Genomic DNA, 26,245 nt, shown 5'->3' on the forward strand with positions numbered 1-26,245 from the left:
TCTATTCAGGCTGTATAATGGTGGTCATAAAAAACATGCTTTGAGTGCTAATTTCCCTGATGATCCTGTTTTCAGGTTTGGACTTCAGTGTGGTTACAAAGCAACACTGTTTGGTGGAGATGCTGGGTACTTCAAAACATTTACATTACCATCGCTCAAATTAGGCAACGAAAAAGCCATCACATAGACAAGAATCAACATAAACGCATTCCAATGTCTCCATAGTCCGTATATACAGGAAATGGATGGTTGAATGAAGCAAGGTATTTCTGTAGTATGGATACGCACACAGGTTTTGGGCAAATCGAGGCTGATGAGGCTGACCAGGAAAAGATTGCTTTCATTACTGCTGATGAGATTTATAACTTTAAAGTTATGCTATTTGGGCTGTGTAATGCTCCAGCTGACTTTGAACATATTAAGAACAATGTCACCTGGCAACTGTGTCGAAGCGTGTTCAGACTGCAAGCCTCCACCTGAGCCCAGAAAAGTGACTCTTCACCACTAAAGAAACAAAAATCTTGGAGTATCTAGTGAATTGTATCAGAGTTCATCTTGATCCAGAGAAAATAAAAGCTGTCACCGATTTCCCAACTCCTTGGCATGTTCATGATGTAAGATGTTTTCTTAGAATGTGCTTGTATTACAGGAAATTCATAAAGGATGTCTTTACCAGACACATCCTTTGCAAGAATCACTGCATGGCGACGAAGAATTATCCTGGTATTAGGTGCAAGGAAGATTTTTCCCCTCATCTTTAAGGAGGCTCTAACATCTTTTCCAGCACTAGCATTGTATAACAAGAGAGCAGAGAGAGAAGTTTGCACCGACACTAGCAGTTATGGGATACGTGCAGTTCTAGTGCAAATTCAGGAAAGTGCTGAAAAAGAGTTATGATAGAGAATGTCTTGCATCTGTTTGAGTCATGATCAAGTTCTGCCCATATTTATTCAGCAAATCATTCACCACTGTGATGGACACTATTTTCTAGCTGACTGACAAGCCTGCAGGATCCGTCAGGTCAACTGCCGAGGTGGGCAATTAGGCTTCAGAGAGTACAAAGTCACGATGGTATACAAAAGCGGATACAAACACAAGGATGTTAACTGTCTTACAATTGATTCTTTGATGGAACAATGCAGCATGGAGGAATCTCCGGCACCTGGGATTCATGAGGACCATAAACAGAATGAGATGCAGGTATCAGTTGCCAGGGCACTACGAATCCATTAGACACTACGTGAACCACTGCAAGGAATGCTAATGATTGAATTAGATGTCACCTTCTGGGTATCTGGTACCTATTCCACATGTAGTAGTGCAATTCCACTGAATTGGATATGGCATTTTGGAGAGATTACCAAAGTTAACAAACAGGAATCAATGGATAACAGTTTGCATGGACTGCCTCACCCACTACACTGTCACCAAATCTGTGCCAACTGCCAAAGAACTAAAGAAATTGCAAAGTATCTTGCAGAAGACATCATTCTGAAGTACACAGCACCCCTTTCATTATCTCTGCTCGAGGACTAGTTTCAGAAGTAATTTCACAGTGTGATATCACTGACAGGATGAGAACTGCCTATCATCCACAGAAGAATGACCTCAAATAATGCTTTAATACAATGTTGTGCTCTCATTGTACATTGATGCCAAACAAAGAGATTGGACAATATTACCCATCCTCCTGACTTCACATAGAACACAGCGAAACAAAACACTACAAGCTTCACACTGTTGTTCTGCTCCACATGAAAATGATACTGGAGACATTGTTCATGTTTCAACCACATAATAGATTTCTCATTTCCGGGCACGATGAGAGGTAGTTGAAACTTGGCCAAAGAAGAAGACTCAGCTGCTCCACCACTGGGTGGTACACACTCTTCTCCCCTCCCTCCCAGCACAATCTCTCGGTGCTGCAACTTGTAGCCCACTATCCTGTCTCCACCACATACTTGCATACTCTCAAAGGAAACACTACTCTCTTCCCATATCCCTACTCTGCCATCCCTCCTCTACACCACCACCCAGCCCAGTAAACAACTTGCTCACCACACATGGAGTCAGGCCTTAGCGTCCACAAACGACAGTGGTCATGTGTACCGTATTTACTCGAATCTAAGCCGCACTCGAATCTAAGCCGCACCTGAAATTTGAGACTCAAAATTCAAGAGGAGAGAAAAGTTTTCGACCACACCTCCAAATCTAAACAAAGTTGGTCCATTGTAACATGAGAGACAATTTAGGTCGATTAGATGAAGATACAGCTACAGTAGTTTGGTTCAAGTTGTAAGCTTAACAGTTAAGCTTTACCAAGTAGCCATTGCTATGTGTCAGGCACTCCGTCCTTATTTGTACGGGTACCCTTCCTTTTTCACGTGCTTCATTTAGTTTGAATCGATTGCTTATTTTGTTTTGATCTGATAAGTGTCATTCTCTTTGTAATAGGTGTTTACGTCACTCTGAAATGAAACTGCATTATTTTAATGTGTCATGCATTGTTTGTCGCATTGAGATAATGAGTGCTTACGATCTGTCACCACTCGCAGCATGGCTTACTTTTGTGCGCGCTACTGCGCCTTACAATAAAAAGAAGAGAGAGGAATTGTCTCATAAGCGAAACAATGGCAAGACTGCTATTTGTAGTTACTTACATGGCTGCATTCTTTGATAATGATCTACAAAAACCAAATAATAGGCTGCATATGATAGAAGATGTTCTGAACGAGAGTAGCGAAAAAATTTCTCCACACAAATTAGAGTCATATTAGATTTAAAAATCTAATCAGTTGCCGTGCTTCATTTCTGACTGTATAACTAATTCAGCATAAGAATAATGGGAATATAAACATGGCACGATATGTATATTCTCCTGTGTTTACGGTTGTCTCACTCTAGTTTCGTACTTAATTAGGCAGACAGGATTTGAATGAGATAGCAGCAAACACGAAAGAATACATGGCATAATGTTTACATTCTTCTACCTTTTCTTTTAATTTATTTACTGACGCAGAGGTTTTGGCGCCAGTATTTATCTTTGTGCCTGCAAACCGTGCCTGTGTAGCGCTACATGTATTCAATGGCAGAAGTTAGTTGTGGCGGCACCTACCAACATTTGTCAGAACTTCCGCTTACTTTGCACTCGATTCTAAGCCGCAGGAGGGTTTTTGGATTACAAAAAGAAGGAAAAAAGTGCGGCTTAGATTTGAGTAAATACGGTAAGTTATGCATATGTGAATGTGTGTGGGTTTTTTTTTTTTTTTTAGTCCACATGTGATGAAGGATTTAGTCCGATAGCTACTAATATCTAGCAGTCTTTTTTCATTTGTCTTGTAATGGTGCAAATGTTCATGACATTCAATGAGAGCAGCTGATATGCACCCTTACTGTTGAACTGAGATTGCGAGATTGTGTGTGTGTGTGTGTGTGTGTGTGTGTGTGTGTGTGTGTGTGTGTGTGTGTGTGTGTGAGCTGAATTGTGCAAGATTATGTTTAAGTCATAATAATTACAGGTACAAGGATATTAGGTTCTCTTTGGACTGAAGTGATTTATTCTGGAGATATTCGGAGGGGGGGGGGGGGGGGGGGGGCAGATGGCTGCTCACGACGTCAGAGCAGGCTGGGGCTCAAGAGTCTACGCAGCAGTGTGTTACTGCCATGGAGTTCCACCCATGGTGAAGATCTGTGATCATGGTACTTGGTAATTATGTATAACACAGAATCAACTTTGACTCTGAATGATAATGAGAGGCCGTTATTGTCATTGGTTGTATGAATTAGGCCGTTATTGTCATTGGTTGTATGAATTTGTCAATCAGAAGTTAAACCAATTTGTAATTGGGATAAAAAACCCTGTTTGTGAATCTACCAGCACTTGTTACTGCATGATAGTAGTCATTTCACAGGAAAAGTCTGGTGGAAGGTGGCCAGTAAATGCAGTGAATGACCTGTTTGACTTCACCTAGGCAACTCACACACATCCTGGTATGTTCAAAGTTAGACTGAATTTCGACATCATCAATAGATAAGTTGTTCCACTAACTTCTATTATACACTTTTATTTGTTAGCAAACCACAATCGCTTTTAGTTCTGCTGCAAATTCTATTTTTTTCCATCCCCTGTTCCCCATACCCCCTCCCACTATTGTGTGGCTGAGGGTCTATATGCACTCTTACAAGATTCTCGACAGGGTGACCAGCAAAAGTAACAGAATTGAAGCAAATCAAATTTCGCTAATCAGTGTGATTTAGAAAAGATTGCTGTATGGTGTGGCACTTGACACTAAATAACGAAAAGTGTGAGGCGATCCACATGAGTTCCAAAAGAAATCCATTGGAATTCGATTACTCGATAAATAGTACAATTCTCAAGGCTGTCAATTCAACTAAGTACCTGGGTGTTAAAATTACGAACAACGTCTGTTGGAAAGACCACATAGATAACATTGTGGGGAAGGCGAGCCAAAGGTTGCATTTCATTGGCAGGACACTTAGAAGATGCAGCAAGTCCACTAAAGAGACAGCTTACACTACACTCGTTCGTCCTCTGTTAGAATATTGCTGCGCAGTGTGGGATCCTTACCAGGTGGGATTGACGGAGGACATCGAGAGGGTGTGAAAAAGGGCAGCTCATTTTGTATTATCACATAATAGGGGAGAGAGTGTGGCAGATATGATACATGAGTTGGGATGGAAGTCATTAAAGCAAAGATGTTTTTCGTCGCGGCGAGCTCTATTTACGAAATTTCAGTCACCAACTTTCTCTTCCGAATGCGAAAATATTTTCTTGAGTCCAACCTACATAGGTAGGAATGATCATCAAAATAAAATAAGAGAAATCAGAACTCGAACAGAAAGGTTTAGGTGTTTGTTTTTCCCCCGCGCTGTTCAGGAGTGGAACGGTAGAGAGATAGTATGATTGTCGTTCGATGGACCCTCTGCCAAGCACTTAAATGTGAATTGCAGAGTAATTGTGTAGATGTCGATGTAGATGTAGATGTACTGACTGTTTTCTTGTCACTCCCAAATTGAGTTAAGAAATAACGTTGTGGTTAGCGCATCTATGTCAATGAAGTGAAAAGTAACATGCGGAGTTAATGGTTGTTGAAATGTTATATATAACTGGATTTGAAATCATCATATTTATGGACATCTTAGATGCTCTATGGGAGACTTTTGTGTAGAAGAGACAGCAGTTAAGAACAGAGGTACTGTCAGTGGTCTGTACGTCAGATAAGGACAGAGCTTTCTACATAGGTGTTAGAGAGGTGAGGGTTAATTCTAGAAAGCAAGGTTATCAAGCAGAAGATAACCACACGAAATGGAGACATTCAAGACAGAGCACAATTTAAGACTGTGAAAGGTTGGGCAACAAAGTTGGACATGTTCTCTTTAAAGAAGCCATTCCAGCACTTACATTAAGTTATTTACAAGGGAGGGTGCGATGGTACTACCAAATGTGAGCTCACTTCCTTAACCCCAGTACAACTTCACTCATTCCAAGTGAAATTGATAGGAGGAAAGATGTTAACACTTTGACCGCCAATCCCATCAACTGTCGGGTTGTGAAAATTCTGATAACTGCTGTGCCAGTTATCTGACAGGGTACAGTTGCTCCCAGTTTCAAATAAAAAATCATGTATATTGATGTGGTTGATCAGTCTTCATTGTGTTGCAACAGACATGTTTCTCTAAGGCAGCCATTTATTATATAAAGTGAAGCTGCTGGAGGATGGTAGCTATTTGTCCAGTAAGTAAAAAAAACAAAATCATGGCCTCATATTTTCTTATGGATGATGAAATTTTGTGTGAATTGGGACAAGATTTTATTGACAATGACAATGAGGGTGACACTATTGATGATTCAGATGATGACCACAACTTTGTGCAAGAAGAAATACAGCAAAATTCAAGTGAGTTTGTCTCATTTTGATCTCATAAAATGTTCACTGAAACATTGTGTTCTCTTCTGATGTGATGAGCAAAGAGCCTTGTTTCAAAGTGTGTCACGTAAAAAGCTAAACTGCTTGAAAAAATTGGAACAATTTATAAATATGTTTTTGGGTTCTAAGATTTTAATTACTGAAAGCAGACTAGTGGACTAGAATAATAAATAAAAACTACTTTGACTTTGCTAAATCTTTATACTGCTCGCTAAACCTAACAGTCACTTTAAAAAACTACACATTCAAAAAAGCTGGAAGTATATAATCTAGGAGTAGTAGTTTCAGGTTTAATAAAAGGTTAGCATCACTGTTAAATGATAGCTAGCACTCTTAATAAAAAAGAATTGAAAAACCAGAGGAAAGAGATCAGAATATACTGGCACTTGGTCCAGCTTTTGGTGAAGAATGGTTCCTCTGGCAAGCTCACAGACATATTGGTATATGACAGTGGCATGTGCATGAGCTTGGTTCATGTTTCACGATCACATCCTCGACACAAAGGTCTTGTGAAGTGAAACTAACCAGAAAAATACATATACTGCATTTCCTTAGCTTACCTGTTGGACCAAGGCATGCCACTTGGCTCTGGAGCCAGCAGAAGTAAGAACAAATAAACACATGAAGCATCTCTCTTTGTGCAATCATAAGAGGCCAGCCCATGTGATCTACCAACATCACCAGGCTTTAATGTCGTACTTGAGGCCACTTGAAAATAGCTTTTACAAAAACATTTACATCATTATGGTCATATTTTTGGAAAAAAAGAGGAAAAAAATTGTAAGAAAATGAATCGAACCAGCATTTACAGAGTTGACTGATCAGAATGCAGATCTTGCACTGTTTGACCACCACAGCAGTTAGCAAGAACTTTCCTCATCAAATACATCAGCAATAGATCAAAAACACTATTTCTCTAACTCCTCAGAAACTATTAGATTTTAAACCTGTGCAAGGGCAGGCATGATCACACAACAGGATGACTCCATCCAACAGTATTCCTGGGAATTTTGACTTTATGGCATGTCACCCAGTTTTTGTCGTGTCTTCATAGCACTGCGCATTGATTGGGGTTCCACACTCAAGAAACTCGACGAGCTGAGGTGATCTACAATCAAAGAAGAGGGTCATCATGGCTTTATCAGAACTTGTGTGGACAGCTTTGGATTTCTTTGATGGAAGAAATATGGGATGTTTCTTCCATCTTGCCGTTTGTCCTCAGGCCTTCGCAATGCTATTGGATGGAATCATCTTATTGCATAACACCCACACCTCAAATCAGATGAAGGTTACACTTCAGTGATTTGGTTTGGGAAACACTGCAACATCCTCCATACAGCTCTCATATTTCTCTCTGTGATTTTCACATATTTGGTGCCAAAGACAGACATGCATGGACATCTGTTTCAGTAGGATAAGGAAGTGCAATAGTGAGTGTAACTGTGGATCTGCTGGCAGCAGACTATGTTCTATGAAACAGGAATTGGTCGTCTTGTCTCCCGCTGGAATACATGTCTCAAGGCATGTGGTGATTACTTTTGAATGTAACCATTGCATGGTCCCATTGTGGCAGGTGTTCCATTCTCATTTACATGTGATACAGTACAGCATACTCATTTAAAATAATACATCAATGATGAATTATAAGATGTAATACAAAAAAATGTTTTCTACTCGTACAATTTTTATGATCTGTACATCATTTCCTAGCATACTGTTTGATAATGACCCGTGGAGGAAATTGCAATAGTGGTGGAAAATAAGGCAGAATAACATGTTAGTCTTAATAAAATTCGGAAAGATTGTGAAAAGTTATTGCACACAGTTAATCATAAGTATATGAAATACAACACTTAATTAAAATAGCTGTATAAATCAAAAGTCTCAATCACTTAATATATTTGTTGCATCATTTAGTAGAATTTTTATGTGTGATACTTATATTATCGACTTCTGATGCTTCCTACAATGAAAGAAACAAAACAAAGAGTAAAATGGGCTCCAGTATTTTTGTTAAACATGGTTTTCAGAAGTATGTCTCTATTGCATCCAAACTGGAAAATTCACAATCATTATAGCATCCATTTTCACTTATGGCAGTGAGACACTGACTTTTAATGCAAAAAAAGTTGACAAACAGTGAGCTTCTCAATGAGCAATGGAGAGATGCATGAAGGAGTTACGAGGAGAGATAGGAAATCACACAAATACAACAGTTAAGAGACTGGAATGAAATACATAATTATTTTATTTATTTATTATTGTATCAGAAATATAAAATATATAATCAATGGAAGGAAATTGATTATTGACATTAGTTTGTACACTGATTGACCAGAAATTGGGCACATCGAGGGCATTCAGTGTCACCCTCATCAGATCTCTCAAGGTGCATTTGTCTAGAGATGAAGAACATTGCAGTATATGGTTATTAGCCTGCACAGCACCACGCTTGCAAAAACTTGATTCTAAAAAAATGCCTCACTTCCATTACTGCAAGTTGGTCTTGCATCTCTTGATACTACTACAGCATAGTCTGTTGAGAGCCTTCCATGTTGTTCACAACTCTGAATGACCAGTGAACTTCTGTGTTCTCCATCTGCTTCGATGCCCTTGAAATCCCACAAAGGACCTCAGGTTCTGGAGAAGGTTTCAGATATTGAAGTTTTTGGTGATGTCATACACATTTGTGAAAAGAAATTGACGACTGACTGTGTCGTACGCTGCAGTGAGATCAATGTATACAGTGCCAGTGACAAGCCATTTCTCGAAGACATCCTCGATGTGCTATTTCAAGTCTAATATCTGTGATGCATAGCTTTTTCTTTCTCTGAAGCCAGCTTGCTTGCAGTCCCTGAAAATTGAGCCTTTCTAGGACATTGTACAGGTGACAGAGCAGGGAAATAGGTCTTTAGCTTTTAGAATCCAGGTGATCTTTGTGTGATTTAGGGATAGTAGTAACTCAAACCTTCCACCAGACTTTGGGGATATTGCAATTCTGGAAACAGTTGTTTGTTACATCTAGCACCCAACACATTTTAACAGGATCAAAGTTCTCAATTTTCTCTACTCATATGTCATATAATCCAGCTACTTTACCCAATTTGCACTTACTCAGCTTCAGTAAATGGTGGAGACAAGATGTTACTTTCTTGGTCATACTGCTGTGTTATTGGTTCTTACTTATCTTTCTGTATTGAGTTAGTTTTCCATTTACTAGCAGCTGATGGGCAATCATATCAGCATGCTTGCTAGCTTCGGTGTTATCATTACCGCGGTGGCATAATAGTTTCTAGGCTTTCTGATTGCTCTTACTCATGTCACAATGCTCTTACTCATGTCACAATCTGATATTCACTGAAACCACTCAAGTATCTTAGCCACAGATATGAAGGAAACTACACTTTGTGTGAAAGTTCTGCGGATCCTCTGAATTGACACCCTTGAAGAAGCCTGGACACTGTCAAGAAAATTGTTGCACTCTTCAGAAATTAGAACAATGCTCAGAATTTTCTCATCCAGTATATCAGACAATTTCACCCAGTCAGCCTTCTTGAAGATGCATCTCCACTTATAACAGACTTCCTGGGGTCTTAGTGATGGCAAAATTTTACACGATTGGCCTGTGTCATTTGTTTGGTATTGGACATATAGCTTTGGAACATCTATGTGCAAAACTTTCATTAACAAAAAGAAGGTCTGGGTTACAACCTCATCCTCATCTTTCACAGTTAAAAGAAGGAGGAAGTTTGCTATTGTGGATGAGAGTAAGTTGAAAAGTTTCAACCCATGACTGAACTACTTTACTTTTGTCGTCATGTGCATAACCCCAAATATGACTGGCTGTTGAAGTCACTTATCACAGAGGCGATTTTACCTTTAGGAAAGTTTCTGGTGCGGAACAAAGGAAAATTTTGTTGCAGGAGGTTTATAAACTGAGGTAACTACACTGCTACTTAATTACACAGAGATAATTTCAATATTGTTTTCATCTGATTGGCAAACACTGCAGATTTTCAAACTGGGCTTTACCAAAACATTGCTTCCATACCATGCATGTGATCTTTCAGCAACCAGTTCATGCTGGGAACAAATGTGTGTCACTGCTGCATACCTCAGGGTGTTTTCCGAGCACACAGAACATCACACTGCAAGTCACGACAAAATTCGTGCAAAATGCTATTCCTTGCATGATGATGTAATTATATATATTTTGCATATGAAATGGAGATGGGCAGATGAATGGACCAAGGAAATTCTTTACAGGCTTCTAAGGGCTAAGAAAAGTTCAAGGTGACAACAACAGAACATGTATAGCATTAGAAACCGTGAACACGGATATGTCGAACTCAACCCTTACAAGGCATGGAAGAATCAGAGTAGTCCACCAACCAACAGTGTATTTGGAATAGTTACTGAAACTGCTGACTGTGATGGAATGAAAGGATTGCCAATGTGAGTGTTAAAATTAAATGTGCATCTGCATACAGTGTTCCCTAAATGTAACAATTACAAGCACTGACTCCATACAATGACCATAAAAACCAGAAAATTCACACAAGTTTTATAACTATCCCACCAAATAATCAATACATACAGTGAAACTCATAGTTATTCCTTTCAAGGAGATTAGTGTGAAAAAATTATCATCAAGGCTTCAAAACTATATCATAAACTCTTTACCAAAAAAGTCCTATTGTTGCTTTCCTTTTATCATGCGATACTTTTCCAACACACAGTGAGACAGGAAAAAAAATTACTGTTAATGCTTTAAGAAGGAAAACAAGAGTTTTAACTATCACCTCAAATAAACAAACTTATGTCATTATTATTTTGTTTGTAGGTAAGTACACACACACACACACACACACACACACACACACACACACACACACACAAACAAACAAACAAACGCGCGCACGCAAAATCCTCATACCACAGTACCAGAGCAAGCCATTAGAGGAGCCCCAAGATAGTGCAGCCCACTGATAAAGTGGAGTATCAGGCAGTCATTTGTTTTCAGCAGTAGTGAAAATGTTGCAGTTGTGTCATGCCAATCTAGACTGCTAAACAAGTAACATGAATTGGCCTGAAAGTATTGAAATATTTCTGCAACTGCCAAAAATGGATTACTGCATGACACGCCACTTTATCAATGGGCTGTGTCATTTTTTGGCTCCTTTAATGGCTTGTTCCATTACTGTAGCATGGTGATTTCAGTGTGTACCAAGGCTGTAGATAGGTATTTGAAAATTAACTATGTAACTTTCTTTTTTCAAGGTGATACCTAAAAGTTTATGACTACTTCTCACAAACCTCCAATAAAGTTATAAGATATGCTGAATTAGAAGAGTGTGTGCATATCAGCCATGCAGAACACACAACAGTGCCAAAGGCACATTTGTAAAAGATTAATGGTAGTTGCAGACAGGCAAAATAAAGAGACTGTTAAAGAAGTTAGCTTTTAGGCAAAGGCCTTCTTTAGAATTAAACTATCTCTCTCTCTCTCTCTCTCTCTCTCTCTCTCTCTCTCTCTCTCTCTCTCTCTCACACACACACACACACACACACACACACAGAACTCACAGACTGGCCTCTGCCAGCCATTTTGTGTGTGTGTGTGTGTGTGTGTGTGTGTGTGTGTGTGTGTGTGTGTGTGTGTGTGTGTGCGCGCGCGCACAAACACATGGAAGAAATCCCTTTGGCCAAAACTAACCTGTTTAATAGTCTTTTTGTTGTGCCTGTCCGCAATTTAACATCTCTGTTATATGGCGAGTAACAATCTATTGCTTTCATAATACTTTCATTATTCCATTCTGGATTTTCCATTGTTTAATAGCAGGTGTACATTTACAATACAGCAATACAGATATGCCATGTACCTCTTTCCTCACTTCCTCTTTTCAACAAGATTTAAGACTGGGAAATCTCTAAAATTTCCAAAACACTGTTTGGTATCTGACATGCAGTTTGCTGAGCAAATTGTGGGGAAACTAAAGCAATGAGACTGATGAAATGAGGTAAGAAATGGGTTATATTAAAGATCAAATCTTGCAATGATAAGCATCAGAGAAATGACAATTGAAAAGTATTCCAAATGCCATTTCACTGTATTCTAACTTAATTCCAGGATATGTGCTTGACAACTACAAAGTGGACAATTATATACCAAATCTGATAAGCTACTGTTACAGGTAATGCGCCACATCAATTTTTAATTTTGCTATTAAAGGTTGTGCAGTCAACATTAAACTGGGTTTTTGAAATTATGTGACAAAAACACCTATGTACCTATGTCTGTTGTATAAAGTCACAAGTTCTATGCACACCTTTACCATAGCAGTTTCAGATACCACACTCAAATTCTAAGTGCTGAAAGGTAATACAACTATATTCAGTTGGAAAGTCATGAAGCTTTAACTGAAAATAAATTGGGAAAAAATGCAAGCATTTGGGATGATTTTGTTCAACAGAATCGCATACAATAGTGTGTGTTGCAAAATGTATTACTAAGAAATTCTAGCATATTAATATTATTCACTCTGTGAGTGACAGGTAATAGTACTCCTAAGGAAAATTACAACACTTCATAGGTAAACATGGAAATACTGATATGCTACATTTTTTTAAATATATACCACTTACCCAAACCTCTCTTGATAAACTCCATTTTCCGCCTGCAGTTGTACATGCAAATGTGATCCAGTTTATGTACATATTCACTGGAATGAAAATAAACAACAAAAATTACAGCATTGTCTGATGGATTAACAAAGTGGTTTTGAAGAAATGGTATAGGGTTAAGATCAATTGTGGTAAATGAAAAATTTGAATAAAAACATATATCGAAGTGGTTAACAAAGACAAATAGCAGTTCTCTACTTGTACACAATTTTACTAATTAAGTGAGGAGAAATCATTTACATAACGTAAATGAAATTATCATCAGTACATGCAATAAAAAATGGTGGACTAGGTTAGAATGGTTAATTTTTGTGAAACATAGTCAATTTATTCAATTAAAAACAGACACAGTCATAAGATCAGTCCTTTCAGTAAACTGTGAAGGAGGTTAGGGGTTGAAACGAAAGAACACAGAAACTGAAAGCAACCAATTCTCAGTGGCAAACCGCAGTTTTAGCTCTTGTGATCAAAGCATGACAACTAGCTACACCTATTCAATTTAATCAAATGAAAATATATTAACTGTCTACTTATAATGAAAAGGATGCTAGTAGGTCCAGAATGACAAACTGATTAAGACATAATGAGCAACTTTATTTTTGGGTATCAGGAGAACTTAACAATTATTGCTCTTTTATCTCTGCTGGACTAGACCTTTTTATTACTTTATCCTGAATAGTTATTAAAGAAAGGACAAGAAACATAAAGACATTAATTAGCTTTTGGTGAATTTACACAACAAAAAGGTCCAAGATTAAAACATATTGGTATATGAAAGATTATTTAAAATTTATTAACCATGCCAATAAAAACTTACTATTTATCTTCATCAAAGAATTTGACAGCTGCAATAAGATCTCTCCGCAAATCTTCTCGCACCTCTTCTGGTAGCTTTGTAATATCCTGTACCTCACCAGGCCACCAACATGAACCCAATTTCACCCACACAACATCACCTTCTAAGTACTGTACCTCTGTTTGCTCACACATGCCCACCCTATATACAAAAGGAAAAAATGGTAACAGTAACACATTTTTAGAACATTATTTCAAATGTATTTTACGATAAAGCCATTACTTATAAGTTTACTCTGTAACAACTGCTGTATTTCAAAGTGTGGTTACAGAAATGTAGCTCTAATAGAGATATATTTATTTTTCCACATACAATACATATCAACAGCACCATAAAAATGTAATATCTAATACGTGAAAAGTGATTTTCAATGCACCAAAACACAAATAAGATAGAGACCTTTGAAAAAAAATGATACTGACAAAACAGGCAAATGGATATACAACATAGTCTTCAGATAGCTTCAAAGTATACAGAGGGTAATAGAATATTTTATGGTGTTTCTAAAGAAAAGACTAAATTCTTTACCATTTGAATAACAGCACAATGGTGACACATAATAAGAAGTTTTATATCATAGCTCAGATTTGGACTTGCATTCCTCATATAATGCTACCTGTTTCAAAGTGGTTTTATAAACCAAAAAAATTAAAAGATAGTTAATAACATCAGTAAAACATTTAGACATAAGAAAATAAACGGATAAATTATACAAGTGATGAGATCTGATCTAACAATGTCACTTAAGAGTGAAACATGTTGAGATATTTCAGTACCCAATGCTTCAGTTAAATGGAAGTGCAAATGAAATCTCATGCATGCAAAGCTGTTAGGTATAGAGAAACAGCAAAGAGGCCATCCAAAGCTTCCCAGATGTTTAAAATCATATGAGATATTAGATCAATCCTAGCTCATTATATAGGGCATTATATAAACTTTCACAAATTATGGACTATTTTAGTGACGAGACAAAAACTGTAGCTGTGATACTCGGAATAACTATGCACGAAGTGCACTACTGAAGTTGCAAGGTAGGCAAATGATGCATCATGCACATGAAGAGAAAGAAATAGTTTGTGACGACACCAGTATGATTTCTGCTGCATGCCACATGCTCCAGCTGTTTTCTACTCTGGCAACTGGAAAGTCAATGTATACTCTATATTTATACAGCATGATTTTTTCCACTGTGTACAAACTCTAGAGATTGGTCAATGAGAGGATAAGGAACAAAAAAAGGTATAATGAACTTACATCCGGAAACGTGTGGTTTCCTTGCTAGCCACAGTTACAGTATGCGTGGTTTGCTCATAGAGGGTGGTACTGTTCCTCATATGTCATGCCCTAACCCCTTCTCCTGCCAGTCATTGGTAATGTGTCTGATTCACATCTCTTGCTGACTCACATCTCTTGCTGACTCACCTTACAGTGGATATGATACAGCATTGTACACAATGGTTCTGTATTCAAATCGAGAACTTGCCAACATGGCAGTTACTTATGAAAAAGCAAGTGGCAACAGGCAGCGAGGTTGTGCCAGGAGACCTATCCCTGCCAACAATAAGCACAGCACTCAATGTTTGCAACAGTGTTTCGCCACTGGTCTGAGACAGGGTCATTTCAGGAAATCATGAAGAACATACCCTAAACGTTTGGACACCAGACTTGGAGGAAAATGTGATTACACTGTGAAGGCGACCGCCGTGTCAGTAACGGGCACCTGGTCCGTCAGTACAAGGTAAGCCAGGTGACCGTGCGGAACATTCCCCTTGGCAATTGTTACTACTCTTATCATTTACAGTGTGTGTAGGGCTTACTAACTACAGACTTTCCAGGGAGCAGTTTTGTCACTGTTTCCTTCACCAGGCAGCTAGGATTCTGATATTTGTCATCCAACCTACTCACAGATAGGCCACCTTTACGCGGAGTGTTATCTTGAACTTACAAAACAGTCATCTGTGGGATAGTATGCAGAGCCCCCATGGTACGGTGACAGCAATCGTCAGCATTGGTGCAGCAGGAATGTGTGGGCCAGGATAACTGATGACTGCATTTTGGGACCAGTCTTCCTTTCACATCACCTAACAGGGTGAGGCTAACGGTGTTTCTTGCGGGTGACTTTGCATCCCCTGCTGGAAGAAGTGCCATTGATGAGTCAAATGGTTATGTGAGTGCTGTATGATGGTGCTCCAGCCCACTTCGCCATTAACCTTTAATGTCCAGACGCATCTCAATTGCATCTTCCCTGGTCAACGGATCAGACGATAGAGTCCAATTTCATGGCCTGCTCGTTCATTGGCTCTCAACCTGTGTGATTTCTGGTAGTGGGGCCGTCCAAAAGAATCATGTCTGCAGAGCCCATTCCAGATGTGGAGACAATGGAGCAGTGTATTCAAGCTGCCTCTGACATCATTCGCATGCAGCCTGGCCTACATGATCATGAGAGACACAACATGCTAAGGTGTATACACGCATGTACTGAGGCACATGAAGCCATTTTCGACACACACTTTAACTGCGACCACATGGTACAGTGCACATTACACCACAGTCTCTAAAGCAATGTGTGATTGAATAAATGTTCTCTAGCACAGAAACCATTCATTTCCAAACATAATTTCATTAGACCTTTTTTATTCCTCTCATCAATCAATCCCTAGGCCACTAGAGTTCGTACACAGTGGAAAAATCACCCTCTATACTTGGTAAATTATTGCTACTATTTACTGACATAATACTTGTATTTTATGTCACAGCAGTAATCAACTCAGCCATGACTAAAAAGCCTCATTATATCTAAATTAATACTAAAACCAATGCTAATTGCTGTAAATTAAGACCACGGCTCAAGCTACAGATAGATGCCGTAGACTAATGCCATTCGTGAGTGAGTCACATGGTATGTTGGTCCCCCCTATTGTGCATATTTTACTATACCTAATATAATTAAAAATATCATAAGTTAAGCAGCATATATTGGTTATAAATCATGGAAGTTCAGTGGTTGATGAGAATTTAAAGGTAAATTAAGAAGAACAGATTTTTTACATGATACAACTCTACCACATACAATTCACATCCTCACTATAGTCCTTAAGATGAAAGAAGAGCCCTGACAGTCACAGTGAGATTGGCACAGTTGCGTCACGCATCTGTCACAACCATTCATGTATTGTAATTTTGTATACATCTCTTCGGCTATGCACCAGTGTTGTTCCAGATGGATAGATGAGTACTGTTTTTAGTCACATAGCTTTGGTGCTGACAGCAGCCTTTTGCACTTTTGCATTGGAAAGCTGACAACAGGACTGACAACTGTCAGGGTTCTTCTTTTTGCTATGTAGAGTGTAGAGCTCATGCCAATGAAGTACTATTGTTCTAAGCATCTAAAAAGTTTATTCTTAGACAAATGATTCACAAAGGAACCAAGTGTCAAAAACATTTTGAGGAGATTATTCAGGGCGAGTGTCAAACTTCTATGAAAGCATCATGAATTTAAAAATATAATGTAGAAATACGTATAACTCTCTACTATGATAAGTAATGTCTTACTCTTCTGAAGTCTGTTGTAGGAAGTATCAGTATTAGAGCTAATAATCTGAAAGGGTCATTCCAATGTGAGTACAGGATGGTTTCTTCTAGGCATAGGCTGACATGTTCCTAACATGATCACCATCATCCTCGTTTCCTGGCCATTGTTAAGAACTGAAAATGAGTACCATTTACAGTGATACTGTTGTTATTATTTCTTACTGATTCAGTGAACTTAGTTATAAAGCACTTAATGAACTGACATGTTACATGGCCCTACACGAATGTTACAATGGTCACGTAGAATAATACACAATATGAATAAAGAGCTTAGTTAATACAAACAATGGTCACAAGGAATAATACACAATATGAATAATTAACTTAGTTAACACAAAGTTATCAGAGGCTGAGAAAATATACAAAGCTATAAATATTGGATACATTGTATGCAAAATCATGGTTGACTACTCTTAGCATTCACTGATGATTTATGAATCAATATTATCACTAGGATCCAGTAAGCTCTAAAACAGGAATTAATTATGAACCTTGAGGCTTTCTCCAGTGTTCTGAATACTCACTGACATTCTGGGAGTGCAGCCAGTCAACATTTATTAAGACACACGATATTTTGTCTGCATTCCTGCCAGACATCTTCAGTGGGTCATCAAAAACTGACAATGAATGTCTATGTCACACAATTATTTACAGTGTTGTACATGTTTTGTTAATGCATCAAGATTGTAATTGCAAGACTATCTGTCTCGCGTGTGTGGCTGCATTTTTTATGTTGAAAATGTGATACTGTTTTCTGATGGATTACCACAACCCTCAGCATACTCCATTATTTTTGTTCAGAGCATATCGTGGAAATAAGGGGATTCCACACGTTATCCAATTGATAACCGCTTTTCCAAATAATACAGTTTTCTGCCATGTGTATCTCATGAGACTCTTTAATAAGAGAATCCCAAAATTAATAGGCAGTAGACAAAATCAGTGTTGTATCGTATTTCATTGTATGCCACATGGATATACAATGATCAGCAAGGGCAAATTTTATGGAATGAAAAAGGCAAGTACATCTTCATCTATACTCTGTAAACCACTGTGAAGCACATGGCAGAGGGTACGACCTACTGCACCAGTTATTAGAGCTTTCCCCCTTTCCATTCACATACGGAGTGTGGGAAGAATGACTGTTTAAATGCCTCTGTGCATCCTGTAATTAATATATTCCTGTCCTCACAATCCCTACAGAAGCAATGTGTACGTGGTAGCAGCACACTCGGAAAGCCATAATTTAAAGCCAGTTCTTGGAGCTTTGCAAGTAGGTTTTCTCGAGATAGTTTATGGCTATCTTCAAGAGTCTGTCAGTTCAGTTTCTTCTCTCTATCACAGGTCAAACAAACCTGTGACTATTTTTGCTGGTCTTCTCTGTGTATGTTCAATATCCCGCCATTAGTACTATTTTGTACAGGTCTCACACACTTGAGCAGTACCCTAGGATGGATTGCACAAGTGATTTGAATGCAGTCTGCTTTGTAGATTGATTGTACTTCCCCAGTATTCTACAAATAAACAGAAGTCTGCCACCAGCTTTGTCCATGACTGAGCCAATGTGATCATTCAATTTCATATCCATATAAAGTGTTACATCCAGGTATTTATATTAACTGGCAATTCCAACTGTGACTCATTGGTATTATAGGACATTACTTTTTTTAATGAAGTGCATAATTTGAAACAAGTTGCCTATCTTTGAACCATTCTGAAATATTATCAAGATCTGACTGAATATTTATGTAGCTTATTTTTGACAGTATATACTGCAGATAGCTGCACTGCCTGTTAAAAGTCTGAGGTTACTATTGATATTGTGTGCAAGGTTATTAATGTACAACATGAACAGCAACGGTGCCAACACATTTCCATGGGGCACAGCACAACTTACTTCTACATCTGTTGGTGACTCTCCATCAAAGATAACTCGCTGCACCCTTCCTACCACAGAATCCTCAACTGTCACAAATAATGCTTGATACCATATACAATCATACTTTGGTAATCAGCATAGATACATTAGTGAGTCAAATGCTTTTTGCAAATCGAGAAATACTGCATCTTGAACAATGTTTTCAGAATTTAAGTTTGTTGGCATGGAGGAGATCATTCTATTAAAGATATCTCATTACATTTGAGCTCAGAATATGTTCTAAGATTCTACAACCAACTGATGGCAAGGATATTGGACAGGAGTTTTGTGGATTAGTTCTACTACCCTGCTCACAGATGTGTGTGACCCGTATTTTATTTTCAATTACAAGGCAAAGATTTGCTTTATCGCTATCTACAATACAGTGTAGTTAAAAGAGGGGCTAACTCGGTTCCAAATTCAGTATAATACCCAACAGGGATTCCATCGGGCCCTGGAGGTTATTCAAGTTTAACGATTTAAGCTCTTTCTCAGGACCACTGCCAGTAATATCTATTTCATTCACCTTTTCAATGGCACTAGAATTAAATTGGGACAATACCCCTCAGTTTTCCCATGTAAAGGAACACTGAAAAATACCGGAGTTTAGCATTTGTACTTTTACTTTGCTTCCCTCTTAATTTCAGTTTCTGTCTCATCCATGAGTGGATGTGGACTTTGGTGGCACAACAGTCTACATACACCCAAAATTTCTTTAGGTTTTGTGAAAGATCATTTGACAATATTCTGCTACAACAAACACTGAAGGCTTCATTCATTGCTGTCTAGACAGCCAAAGACATTCCACTCAGCATCTCTCTCTCTCTCTCTCTCTCTCTCTCTCTCTCTCTCTCTCTCTCTCTCTCTCTCTCGCACGCGTTCTGCTAGGTACATATCTCTCCAGAGCGAGGTCAACTACTCTTTTTATCTTGAGCCCCTGTTCCTTTTGTTATTAAGTTTACTAAACATGCAACACTTTCTATTTGTTTTAGTTGCCCTTTGCACTTTGATAACCACATCATGGTCACTCACAACCACCTTATGGTCACAGGTATTAGTTTTGAAGTGGACATCCTTATAGAGATGAAGTCTAGTTGTTGCCATTAGGTATAATACAAGTTTATCATGAGTGAAGCTCTGAACTATCTGTTCTAAGCAGTTCTCAAAGAACGCATTTAGTATAGTTTCACAGGATATCTTGTCATGCTCACCACTAACAACACTAATTTTCCCAACTGGCTGATGAATGGTTAATGTCTCCACAGAAGATTACAGTATGATTGGAGAGTTAACACACTAGCTAATCATGTTTTCTCTGAAGTTATTTGTTACATCAGGAGGTGAGTCTAGTGATCGATAGAAATATTCAATTACAATTTGATGCTACCTATGACAATAAGTCTTGTCCTTATAATCTTGCATGTAGTTTAAATTTCTATTTCAGTGGAGCATTGATGTTCTATGCAACATCCTTTCATGGTTTGCATATGTAGTTTGATCTATGTAAGCCACATTACTCTTCTCAAGGAATTTGATATACCATAACAACAACTTATACTACAATTAATGGAAAATCCAGGAAGGATTGTAGCAACATTAGAGAAGGAAAGTTGCTACTCACCATATAGGGGAGATGCTGAGCTGCATACTACTCAGCATCTCTGCTATATGGTGATCAGCAACTTTCCAACTTATACTTCAGCAATCCAATATCTAAAATCTTATATAGAGGACAGAAAATCACTTGAACTTGAAATTTAAAGAGGATGATGCTATATGCAACAAAACATTAACAATAAATACAAGAAAAGCTGTCGATTTTGTAGGTGAACTACTATTCTTGTTTGATTGCTGGTTTTTTGCTTCAACAGATAATGCCCTGTTGATTCACTTAAGAACTTGAAGACTGTAAATATAAGTTCGCAAGAGTGGGCTTCCGGTAAACTGAATGACACAGAGCATCACCACTCAAACCAATATCCAAATATCAAAGAGTGTCAGACAACCATCTATTTCTGTTTCTATGGTGAAAACAACGTTCTTACTAGTGGAGTTGAGATGGTGCAAAAATTTCATTACTTCGCAACTCCTGGGGCCCTACCATGAAAGTATCAACAACATACCACCAAAAAACATTTGGTTTAAAGGCTGCTTAGTCCAGAACTAGACACTCCAGTGAATCTACACAAAAACAAACCTCCAAATACTTTGCAATGAAACATTTTATGTAGAAAACCTGAAATAGTACACTTAGAAATGTGACGCGTGAGTATTCCATAAAATATCTTCGAGATATACTGGTAACAGATTTCGAACAGAGCACAAACTAAAATGAGTCTCAGAACTCCAGAAAGCACACAGGCTACTGCAGAATGACTAGAGCAACATTACATTATCCAACATAGTTGTATATGATGTGTGCTCTAAAAGGGAATGCAAAATCATAAATTGGGCTATCATTTTCAAGTGCCTACTTAAATGCCTTATAGATGGTTATCATTAATGTGTTCACTGCCTTCCCATCACAAGATTTTCGTTTCACCATAAAAACTCCAAACAAATCATAACTTCTGGAGGTTACTCTGATTTTGTAGGCACTGAAAAGCAAGAACTGTAAATTATACAAGGTTTACAATTTTGCTGCCACCACTTGCTGATAGGTGGCAACAGTGGTAAGTAGCAGTCAAAAGAAACAGATAGCAGATATCACGCAGTTAGTTTGGATCTCGGTCAACATAGCCTCATTCAAACATTAGTCGATTTGTGTCAGCATCATAAAGTTGTTCTTGACTGAAAATGTCAGTTTACGAGCCTAATTCTCATCATTTGCGGGAGGTGTTACTGTTTTGTTTCAATATGAAGAAAACAGCAGCCAAGTCTCAGTGAATGGTCTCAAGTACATATGGCAAGGACGCTATTAGTGAAAGAACGTGTTGTGAGTGGTTTCAACGCTTCAGGAATGGTAATTTTAACATCCTAGATCAGCATAGTGATGGAAGAGAGAATGTTTTCGAAAATGCAGAATTTGAGATATTTCTGAGAGAAGACTCGCACCAAACTCAAGAAGAATTGGCAAGATGAGTGGGAATGACACAGCAAACTATTTCAAAATGTCTCAAAGCTATGGGCATGATTCAGAAAGAAGTAACTTGGTTCTTGTGCGAGCTGACACCAAGAGACATTAAACAGCATTTGTGTGTTTGTGAACAGCTGCTTCAGAGGTAAAAACGGAAGGGTTTTCTGCATCACATTGTGACGGGGGTTGAAAAATGGGTTCATTACAATAACCCTAAATTCAAAAAATCATGGGGATATCCCGTCCATGCTTGCACGTCAACAGCCGAATCGAATATTCACGGTTCGAAGAATCATGCTCTGCATTTGGTGGGACCAGCTCAGCATTGTGTACTATGAGGTGTTAAAACAAAGTGAAACAATCACAGGTGCTCGTTATCAAATGCAATTAATGCATTTGAGCAGAGCACTGAAAGACAAATGGCCGCAATACAGCGAGAGGCACGATAAAGTGATTTTGCAGCATGACAACGCTTGATCCAACATTGCAGAAGAGGTCAAAAAATACTTGGAAGCGTCCTACCCCACCCGCCATATTCTTCAGACATTACTCCCTCTGACAATCACCTATTTAGATCAATGGCCCAAGGGCTGCCTGACCAACACTTCTGATCTCATGGAGAAGTCACAAATTTGATCGATTCGTGGATCACTTCAAAAGATAAACACTTTTTTTGACGGGGGATTCATACACTGCCCAGAAGATCTAAGAAAGTATGGCCAGCGATGGAAAATACTTTGAATGATACATGTGTAACCAATTTGTTTCATAAAAGCCTAAAATGTTGGGGAAAAAATGGAGGAAGCAAAGTTGTATATGTATGTCTCCACAAAAAAAAAAAAATTAAAAAACACCAAAATTATGACCAAGACATCAACAAACTAACCAACAATTAGCCATAGCTATGGACGTTTTCATAGAACGGGCAACAACAAACTACCAACAGTGTATTTAAGGCCACAGCAAGTCAACTACTGTTGTGTTAAAATCTGCAGTTAAACCGCTTAACATTTTTCATATTTTTTTCTTGAGTGGTGGTTTTGCTTTCCATTTTCCACATACAAGAATGCCAGAAATAAATGAATTTTTTTAAAGATAGAAAAAACACACAAAAAAGGAAGCAAGAAGGTGTCTAACGATCATCATGGCATAAGTTCATTTAGCAGGGTGTACAAGAGTATTTTAAAATCAAGAATAGAGAAGTTTGTAAATGAAGTGGAAGAACAAAATAGTTTTAGAAGAGGCAGGTGATGTGCAAATAATATCTTTACCGTAAGACAAATCATGAAGAAGAGAATGGAAAGAAATGTAAGCAGTTATTTGGTCTTCATAGGTCTTGAGAAAGGAAATTACACATTGCCACTAAAGCTATTGTTGGAGGTGCTGTGGCCAAGGGAACTGCCAAAAAATTATGTAAAAAGTATTATAAATTTCTACAAGTTAGCACAATGTGTCATTAAAAAGTGGAACAAAATTTCTAGAAAGGCCTTCATCCACCCTCACCATCTGTTTTTATCGCTGATGATAATGGTGCCTGAAGGTGCGAAAAGCTTACGTTTCACCTGTAATATATGATATGCTTTAGATGCCAAACTTTTTATCCATGAGGTCAAATGGTTTTAAATATAAACTACCTTCTTGATAAGTAATTAACATAAAAAGTAAGGACAACAACTCACTGAACAGTTGTGGCATTGATAGCCATATGAACTAGACTGAGAATGTTGCTAGCTTTTGGATGAATCATGAATCATCCTTCAGATCCAGTAATTGACCCCCCCCCCCCCCCCTCCTCACAAATTGCATAATACACCTGTCCTGTGACACTGTTAGGCAGCCAGGAAAAACTACCTACGTCCATACCCTACAAGCCACTATATGTTGCATGGCGGAGAAGACCTTGTACCACCGCGTCATTACAAATGGAGTAAGTGAAAAATTACCTACTATATGTTTCTATACACACTGATTTCCCTTCTCTTGTCTTGATAACCCTTATGTGAGATGTACATTGGCACAGTAGAATTGTTCTGTAGTCTGTCCCGAATGCCAGTTCTGTAAATTCCCTCAATAGTGTTTTGTGAAAAGAACATTGTCATCCTTCCAGACATTCACATTTGAGTTTCTGGAACATTTCTCTCATACATGTTGATCAAACCTACTAGTAACAGATCTAGCAGTACACTTCTGAATTCCTTTAATGTCTTCCTCTAATTCAAATTGGTAGGTACACAAAACACTTCAGTAGTACTCAAGGATGATTCTCACATGTGTTACGTGTGTAACCTCATTTATAAGTGAGCTACACTTTCCTAGAATTCTTCTGATAAACCAAAGTCAACCATTCACTTTCCCTACAACCAATCTTAAAATACTAAATAAATCTCATGTCAGTCTACATTGATATGCCTAAAATTTAATGGACATTACTGGTTCGTTCAAGCAGCACAATGCTGACACAATGACCAAACATTACAGAATTGTATTTCTTGTTCATCTGAAATAGATTACAATTTTTCACATTTAGGGCAAGTTGTAATTCACATCACCAAACAGAAATTCTACCAAAGTTATCCTCTATCCCCCAACAACCATTCAATGCCAACATTTTTCCATACACCACATCATCAGCAGCAGCAGCAGGAGCAGCAAACAGTTGTAGAGTGCTGCGCACCCTATCTGTCACATTGTTCACATACATAAGAAACAACAGAGTTCATATCGCACTTCCCTGGGGCACTACTGCACACTAAGTTCTATTAGCTAAAAAGTCTTTAAGCCACTCAAATAGCTGAGTACCTATTCTGTATACTCAGACCTATGTCAACAGTCTTCAAACGGCTCTGTGCCAAACACTTTCTAGAAAAGTAGGAATCTGCCTGTTGCTCTTCATTCATGGTCTGCAGGATACTGTGCCAGAAAAGGGCAAGCTAAGTTTCGCATTAGTGATACTTTCTAAATAATTTCTGATTTGTGAATAGAAGTTTTTCTTTCTTATAGACATTTATGATAGTCAAACTTAAAATATGCTCAAGAATTATACAGCAAGTTTACATTAAGAATACTGGTACACAAGTTTGTGGAACCGTGTTTTTACACTCTTATTTAAGAAAGGCATCTGCCTTATATCGAGTCACCAGACAGTGATAAATTACATTTCAGTCTAATGCATAAGAACCGTGATTTGATGTGAAACAACTCGGCACTTCAACATGTAAACCTTTCTCAGTTATAATATATAGATCTTCTTGTGACAAGTATTACACAGAGATATTTTGTACTAGTGTGAGATGTGTTGAATAATTATAATTATAAGTAGGAATAAGTCGAAACTGCAAAACAAAAAACACGATAATAATAGCTACGCTTATTGCAGTTCTGATGCGCAACATACAGTGATACGGGAGGAAAGGAGTGCTGGATTGATGTCGTCATGACAATGTTAAGCTACTATTATATCACACATGATGTGCAGTAGCATTATATGTGTGTGTGTGTGTGTGTGTGTGTGTGTGTGTGTGAAACTCAGTCTAATGATATTTTAAAATATAATATGAACTTGATTAAGTCAAATTAAGGGATGACAGGCTGCCATCTAATTTTTTTTTTTTTTTTTTTTTTTTTTTTCAATCTCTTGTGCTACCTTGAACATCAACATTAATCTAAGTATTTGCAGCTAAGAGATTCGAGGAAGTGCGAAGACAAGCTTGTTAATGTAAAGTAAACAAATGAGAGAAAAGACATGTTTCCTGCATATTAAAGTTTTCTTTCACCATTAGAAATACGCAATGTACAAACCTTTTACTATTTGACAAAATAAAGAATTGTACTGCAAAATCCTGTAAGAAACTAGAGATAAAAGTTATAAACAACTAAAACCGGAACTATCACTTAGAGAAGGTTGTGAGGAAGGCAAACCATCAATGAGATTTTTAAGCAAAACACTTATAATGTGCAATAAATCTACTAAGTGACTGCCTACACTACCGTTGTCTATCCTCTTCTGGAGTACTGAGGTGTGTTATGTGATCCTTACCAGACACGATTGTCAGAGGACATTGAAACTGTTAAAAAAAGAGCAGCTTGTTTTGTTTAGTCATGAAATACAGAAGACAGTGTCACAATATGATAAATGAGCTGGGGTAACAATCATGAAAAAAAAGATGTTTTTC

At 38.0% G+C, this 26,245-nt stretch overlaps 1 protein-coding gene across 7 annotated transcripts in view; it reads right to left on the reverse strand.

Annotated features, from left to right (window-relative positions):
• LOC126282204 (mucin-17-like) overlaps positions 1 to 26,245 on the reverse strand; it is a 59,532-nt gene that overhangs the window by 21,418 nt on the left and 11,869 nt on the right. For 4 of the 7 annotated variants that reach the window (XM_049981747.1, XM_049981745.1, XM_049981749.1 and 1 more), the window contains 3 exons: positions 17,041 to 17,193; positions 13,450 to 13,629; positions 12,594 to 12,670 (listed from right to left, as the gene is read on the reverse strand). In XM_049981747.1, coding sequence (XP_049837704.1) covers positions 12,594 to 12,670; positions 13,450 to 13,622 — 250 coding nt within the window. In that variant the 5' untranslated portion in view covers positions 13,623 to 13,629; positions 17,041 to 17,193. The remainder of the gene's footprint in view (positions 1 to 12,593; positions 12,671 to 13,449; positions 13,630 to 17,040; positions 17,194 to 26,245) is intronic. The other 3 variants (XM_049981750.1, XM_049981743.1, XM_049981744.1) reach the window with 1 other exon arrangement.

The sequence above is a fragment of the Schistocerca gregaria genome, chromosome 7 (assembly GCF_023897955.1).
Source record: "Schistocerca gregaria isolate iqSchGreg1 chromosome 7, iqSchGreg1.2, whole genome shotgun sequence".
NCBI lineage: Eukaryota > Metazoa > Arthropoda > Insecta > Orthoptera > Acrididae > Schistocerca > Schistocerca gregaria.